The 6,872-nt window shown below is 41.8% G+C and overlaps 1 protein-coding gene and 1 pseudogene across 1 annotated transcript; one reads left to right on the top strand and one right to left on the bottom strand.

Annotated features, from left to right (window-relative positions):
- Window positions 1-4,586: 4,586 nt before the first annotated feature.
- On the bottom strand, window positions 4,587-4,687 carry LOC130464809 (uncharacterized; annotated as a pseudogene).
- A 1,060-nt stretch (window positions 4,688-5,747) lies between these two features.
- On the top strand, window positions 5,748-6,623 carry LOC130464803 (uncharacterized). The gene is made up of 2 exons (XM_056834029.1): window positions 5,748-6,294; window positions 6,424-6,623. Exons 1-2 carry the CDS (start codon window positions 5,748-5,750, stop codon window positions 6,621-6,623), a joined length of 747 nt encoding a protein of 248 aa, XP_056690007.1.
- Window positions 6,624-6,872: the final 249 nt, after the last annotated feature.

The following is a 6,872-nucleotide window of genomic DNA, read 5'->3' as shown; positions in this document are numbered from 1 at the left end:
GGATTTGCAACCCGTTGGAAATATTTGAGAGGAGCTTCATTCTTTTGTGGAAGTTATATCCTTGTACTAGAACTTAGAATACTGAGGAGGAAGGTTTCGATCTATTGGAACTTGGACCATTTTAGGGGAATTTCAACCCATTTGAATTTGAAAGGGAATTTTATTTTGTATTATTTCAAGGGAATTTCAACCCGTCAATATTTTAGGGGGATTTCAACCCATTGGATTTTGGAATATTTCAAGGGAATTTCAACCCGAAGTAGAGTTTGGAGTATTTTAGGGGAGTTTCAACCGGATAGAAAGGAAATTGGATCTTTTACTACTTTGGGGGATTTTCAACTCATTGGAATTTGAAAATTGGACTTGTATTATTTCAGGGGATTTTCAACCCGTTGGAATTTGAAAATTAGGCTTGTATTATTTCATTGGATTTTCAACCCGTTGGAATTTGAAAATTAGACTTGTATTATTTCAGTGGATTTTCAACCCATTGGACTTTGAAAATTGGACTTGTATTATTTCAGGGGATTTTCAACCCGTGGGAAGTATTTTGATTCGTATTTGGGAGTAATGGAAGTCAAGAATTTTTTTTATAGCTTGAAGATGAATTTGAAATTTGAATTTGTCTCGGAGTTTGAACCTTGAATGGGAAAGACGCATTTTTGTATAGAGTATGAGGTTTTGAATTTTGAAGGTCCCGGCATTACGCCGCCATGGATTTGAGACATTGGATTTGGAATTTTGAAAGTCCGGCATCATGTCGCCGTGGACTTGGAATTTTTAAGTGTTTGGTCATGGAAGTTTGAATTTAAATTGAATGAGAAAAATCCCGGCATTACACCATCATGGATTTGGAATTTGAAGCTTTTGAGTATAGGACTAAAAATGTGAAAGATTGAATTTAGAATTTTGAACTTGAGATTTGGAATATGGAATGGAAAAGTCGGCAATACGACGGTATGAGTTTGGACATTTGTACTTGAGGTTTTGAGATTGAAGTTGGCAACTTGAATTTGAGGTTTGAAAGATGGAATTGAAGATTTGAATGCTTGAAATTAAATTTTTGAACTAGGAAATTGAATGCTTGACCTAGAAAATCCGGCATTATGACACCGTTGTGTTGAATTTTGAGTTTGGAGCTCGAAATTTGGACTAGAAAAACCTGCATTATGACGTCGTTGGATGGAATTTTGAATTTGGAACTCGAAATTTGGACTAAGAAATCCGGCATTATGACGCCGTTGGATGGAATTTGAAATTTGGACTAGAAAATCCGGCATTATGACGCCGTTGGATTGTATTTGAACTTGGCATTTGTGCGTGAGGCGTGTTTAAGGGTTTTGAATCAAATGGAGTGGCACTCCTAAAAGACCTTAAATCGGCGATTTTTAGATGCATGAGGTTTGAATGATGCTCCTAGGGCTTTGGTTTCCTAGTTGGAGGCTAATGGATTTGGCAAAGCTAGAACTCGAGGTTAGCCATTCACACGTGCAAAGACGCCCACACAATGCACAAATAGCATGTTGTCACACTAACATGAATATGAATGCGACATGCAAAGTTCTCAACCTAAGGTCGGTCTAAATTTTGTATGATGCAAGTGGTCGGATTTGGGTGTCAAAAGGTACTCGACTAAGAGGCAGATCCAGCGACAACTTGCACATCCACCTAAGGGACGTGTGTGTCGGCAGACGACCTCCCTACTTGACATCGGGAATGTCAAGCAAATGCCAAGTTTCGGTAGGCGCGGAAATGGTCACACACTTTGGTCGGGAACCGTATGGAGAATCACAATTTCGTTGCCCCCGGGGCTAGCCCAAATGTAGATCACATACGTATTGGGCAAGGTAGAAATTCGTTTTGCACAAATATGGTTTTTGAAAAATGCATGAAATGCCTAGAAATTGAAAATTGAAAATCGCATTTGAATATTGTATTTGAAAAGCTCGTTTTTCGACATTCGTTCTCAAGGTTTGGGAGCGTCCTTCAAAATTCAAAAAACAAACTGACTCCCACTTGAAAACTTGAGCAGAATGGGCAACGAGCCACTGTGAGTGCATTTCCCCAGTGGAGTCGCCAGAATTCTAGGGAGTTTTTTCGTACTTTTTCCCGTAGTGCATTTCCTCTACGAGGGCGGTTTTTCGAAACCTTTATATTTTGGATTTTGTAGGTGATGAGCGACATTTATGTCGCTCTTAGCTTAGGATTTTATGTTAGTTTTTATACTTTTTTATAGTTTTTAATAGCTTTTTGTGTGAATTTTATAAGTTTCGTTCCATCTTGTGCTTTATAGGTGATTATGATGAAAAGTGATGGAAAACAAGTAGAATCAAGCCAAAACAGGGCTTGTGCGATCGAGTGATGGTTTGTGCGCCCGAACAAAGGAGTGCAAATGAGTACAAGGAATATCCAGGTCCCACAGGATTGATTTTTGGAATCAGAAGGTCTCTAATTTGGGATGCGATCGCAGAGCCTTCTATTCGACAGCACAGGTTTTGTGCGACCGAACGTGCTCTGTTGTTCGGTCGCACAGGATTGATTTTTGGAATCAGGATGTCCCTAATTTGGGATGCGACCGCACAAGGTCATCAACTCGACCGCACAAGAGTTGTGCGACCACACAAGGCTTTTCGTTCGAGCGAATCGTGCTGCAGAGAAATTATGAGCCAAAGAAACCCCATTCGACCGAACAGGGTTCTTCGTTCGGTCGCACATGACGAAGGAAATGTTCTTCGCTGCCTTCGCTTGCACAGGACTCAGTATTTGCTCGAATGATTCATTTACGTTCGGTCGCACAAAAGGTCTGTGCGACCGAATGGTTGCGCGGGCTGCTCTTATTCGAATTTTGGTTCTATTTGGGGAAACTTATAAATAGATTTTTCGATTATTTTGTTAAGGGTAGAATTTTAGTTGATAATTTTAGATTCTCAAAGTTAGTTTTTCAGCATTTTCTAGATAGAGAAACTCTCCTCCATTGAAGCATCAATTTGTAATTCTCTAAACTCTTCTTCTAATTTTGTGCAATTCAATTCAATTTCTTAATTCTTGCTTTTGTTTTGATTGTTGATTGTTCTATAATTCCTTCAATTCTTGAATTCTTCTTGATTTTACTTTAGTTACTTTGATCTTTAATTCTCTTGTTGATTGTTCAATTGATTGTTCTAGTCTTTGATTCTCTCTTCCTAATCCTTCAATTTCATGCTTGCTAGTGTAGAATTAATGGATTTCTTGATTTCTAGAATGGCTAGTGAGTAGATTTAGGTTAGGGAAAGGGGAGAATCTAGGGGCCTAATTAGGGGAATTTGATGATTTAATTGATTAATGATTGATGTGATTAAATTGATTTAGTGCTAGGATTTTCCATGATCAATTGAGTAGTAGTTGCAAATGCTAGTTGATTGAGTTAGATTGGAATGTATGATTTAGGTTTGGCAAGACATTGTGAGCCTAATTCATGCAAGTGAATTATAGCACCTATTATATGCTTGCTAATCTAGCTTAGGGCTATGCGAAAGCTTTCCATAGGCTAGGTTGCTTCGCGGCTCTATCCGAGAGGTGGCGAGTACGTTATTAGTTTTCATTCCCCTATGTGCTATTTCATTGCATCATTCATAATTACTATATGGTAGTTCATTTCCCCCGATTTCCCTAGACTATCCCCAACTCCCTAACGTTTAGCTTCCTTGATTCAATCTAGTTTAATTCTTAGTTTAGCAGTGATAATTGAAATCAAACCTCTTGTTCGAATTAGCTTGACATTTAAACTCAAGAACCATCGTTTCTTTGGGACGATCCCTTTACTTGCCACTATAACTCATATAGTTGGTTGGTCTAGTGGTTTATAAATTTTGTTTGATTGTGGCGTTGATCTTTCAACGACGGAAAAACGCCCTATCAAAATGGCGCTGTTGCCGGGGAACGGTTGTTGTTTTTGAGTTTAAGTTGAGACTAGTTCATCATTAGAAAATACAAAAACATTACAATTTCGCTTAGCTTTCTTTTTCCTTGGCATTGCTCACGGTTTTTCTTGAGTTTGTATGCTTGTTAGGGGACGTGCTCGTCAAAGGACCCTCCATCCTCTTGACCTTGAATTTGAGAGGACACTTAGGAGACTAAGGCGTGTACGGTCTAGCTCATCAAGCCATAACAGATTCGCATCGTTGAGTGTTGGTGAGGAACAACAAGAGAGTGAGCAAGTTTTTGAGAACATGGCGCTCCCAGTCAAGAACTTGGGAATACCGGGGGCATTCGAAGCTACATGTGGTATTCAAGCCCCAACAACGGGTGCCAACAACTTTGAGATCAAGCCCGCCTTGATCAATTTGGTCCAAAGCCACCCCTTTTGTGGGAAGAGTAATGAATCACCTCACGAACATCTCAAACAATTCGAGCACTATTGTGACACAATCAAGCACAATGGTGTCACATCGGATTATGTGAGGTTGACATTGTTTCGGTTCTCTCTACTTGGGCAAGCAAGTGATTGGCTTGACAAGGAGGTCAAGCCCAACTCACTTCGCACTTGGACCGAGGTGACAAGTGCATTCTTAAACCAGTTCTATTCGCATGGGAAGACGGCGGAGTGTCGCCACAAGATTCAATCCTTTGAGCAAAAGCGAGATGAGTCACTCTTCGAAGCTTGGGATCGTTTCAAGGAGTACCAAAGGGAATGCCCTCACCATGGGATCCCTAAATGGTTGTTGCTTCAAACATTTTACTTGGGGTTGAGTCCAAGTTCGAAGACAAGTCTTGGTGCGGGCGCGGGAGGGCCCATTATGAATAAAACTGAGGATCAAATAGAGGAAATCATTGAGGATGTAGTTCAAAACTACCAATCTTGGCATGTAGGCACAAGAGATTATGATGGGAAAGGTAGGAGTGAAGATGGTAAGGGTCCGGTGTACGCCATAGAGCAAGCACGGATGATAGAGAAGCTTACCTCGCGCTTGGAGAAGCTTGAAAACACACCATTCGCGGGGAGAGCTTCAAGCCAACCGCCATCACCGTCTACAATTCCTCCTCCCTCGGCCACTCTTCTCTCTAAGGGGAAGGGCAAGGTTAGTTCTTATGGCTCAATGCCTCCGGGCACCTTCTTTTGAGAAAATTGTCAAGACTATAGTCATTTCCTCGATGCATGCCCCTTAGTTCATAACTTGTCATTTGTGGATTATGGCCCTTCGTATGAAGGCGATTTTGATGTAGAGTATGCTAATGCCGTAAATGAGAGGTCTAGGAATGATAACCTTAACAATCCTTATTTTGCTAGGCAACCTAGAGGGCCCTCCATGTATGGTCCCCACCAAGGCTATGGCCAAGGAAGTGGGTATGATAGCCAAAATCGAGGTGGCTATAGAGCACAAGGCTATCAAAGCCAAGCGCCCTATGGTCAATCTCAAGGTTTTGGCAATCAAGGCCAATACAACCAAGGGAGTTATAATCCCAACCATCAAGGTGGAGGGGGTTATAACTACTCTTATGGGCAATTTAGGGGTGCCTCAAGTGGGGGTTATCCTTTGAACTCGGGAGGTCCTTATGGTGCATCTCAATTGCCACCTCCCGGATTCAATGGACCGAGGACCTTTGGCAACCAATATCAAGCAAACCTTAGTGGTTATGGCGTTGCACCTCCACCACTCCCGCCTCTCAAGTCTAATCTTAAGGCTCTCATGGAGTCGTTTGTGGGGGCGCAAGCCAAGAAGAATGTCGAGTTTGAGGATGGATTCAAGCAATCCAACACTCACTTGAAGATGATTGAGACCCAACTAGCTCAACTTGCAAATACCTTTAAGGAACATCATGCACATGCTAGTCTCCCACCCCAAAGTCATGGTCAAAAGCAAATGAATGCCATAGTGACAAGGAGTGGGAGGATTTTCGATGATGTTCCTAGAGCTAATAAGGTTTCTAAGCCCAATGGGAAGGATCAAGAGGGAGTCATTGAGTCTAGTGGCAATGATGTGGTAGAAGAGGAGCCTCCCATTAATGATGAAGGTGAAACTCCTATACTAAAGGAGGCAACTCTCCTACCTCTCCCCACTCCTAAACTTCCCTATCCCCAAAGATTCATAAGGCACAAGTTGGATGTGCAATTCTCAAAATTCCTTGATGTTCTTCGAAATTTGCACATCACTCTCCCCTTTACGGAAGCATTGAAACAAATGCCTACCTACTCAAGGTTTCTCAAGGAAATCTTGAGTGGGAAGCGGGATTGCGACGTAAAGGAGACTGTGAACCTCACCGAGAATTGTAGTGCTATCATTCTCAACCAAATGCCACCCAAACTCAAAGACCCGGGTAGTTTTTCTATCCCTTGTGCTATTAAGGAGCTTGAAATAAGCAATGCCTTGTGTGATTTGGGTGCTAGCGTTATCATACTACCTTATTCGGTGTTTGCCAAGCTTGACGTTGGTGATCTTGTCCCAGCCAACATCACCTTGCAACTTGCTGACCGTTCGGTCAAGTACCCTATTGGCAAGGTTGAGGATGTTCCCTTAGTTGTTGGCGAGCTTACTTTCCTTGTGGATTTCGTCGTCTTGGACATTGATGAGGATGCCCATACCCCCATTATCTTGGGGAGGCCATTTTTGGCCACCGCGGGTGCTCTTAACGATGTGCAAGAATGACTAATCACCTTGAAAGCGGGAGACGACAAGGCTAGTTTCAAGCTTGCAATTGATGAACATTGTTGCTGTAAAATGAAAAGTTGCATGAAAGTTGACACTCTTGCTTGTGTTGAGCACAATCATTCTTGTGCCATTGCTTCTAACAATCCTTGTGATTTTGAGATTGATAGGAAGGTGAAGAAGGATGTGCACGAGAGTTCCTTTGTGCAAGGAGATCCCTATGATGACGTCATTACCATTCCCGGCACA

Source organism: Spinacia oleracea, unplaced genomic scaffold (assembly GCF_020520425.1).
Source record: "Spinacia oleracea cultivar Varoflay unplaced genomic scaffold, BTI_SOV_V1 SOVchr0_003, whole genome shotgun sequence".
Taxonomy (NCBI): Eukaryota; Viridiplantae; Streptophyta; class Magnoliopsida; order Caryophyllales; family Amaranthaceae; genus Spinacia; species Spinacia oleracea.
This window is presented reverse-complemented; position numbering and strand designations above follow the sequence as displayed.

Coding starts and splice junctions, on each gene's coding strand:
- LOC130464803 (XM_056834029.1), top strand. CDS start 5,748: ATGATTGAGACCCAACTAGCTCAACTTGCAAATACCTTTAAGGAACAT. Junction 6,295..6,423: donor ACCCAAACTCAAAGACCCGG/GTAGTTTTTCTA, acceptor ATCTTGTCCCAG/CCAACATCACCTTGCAACTT.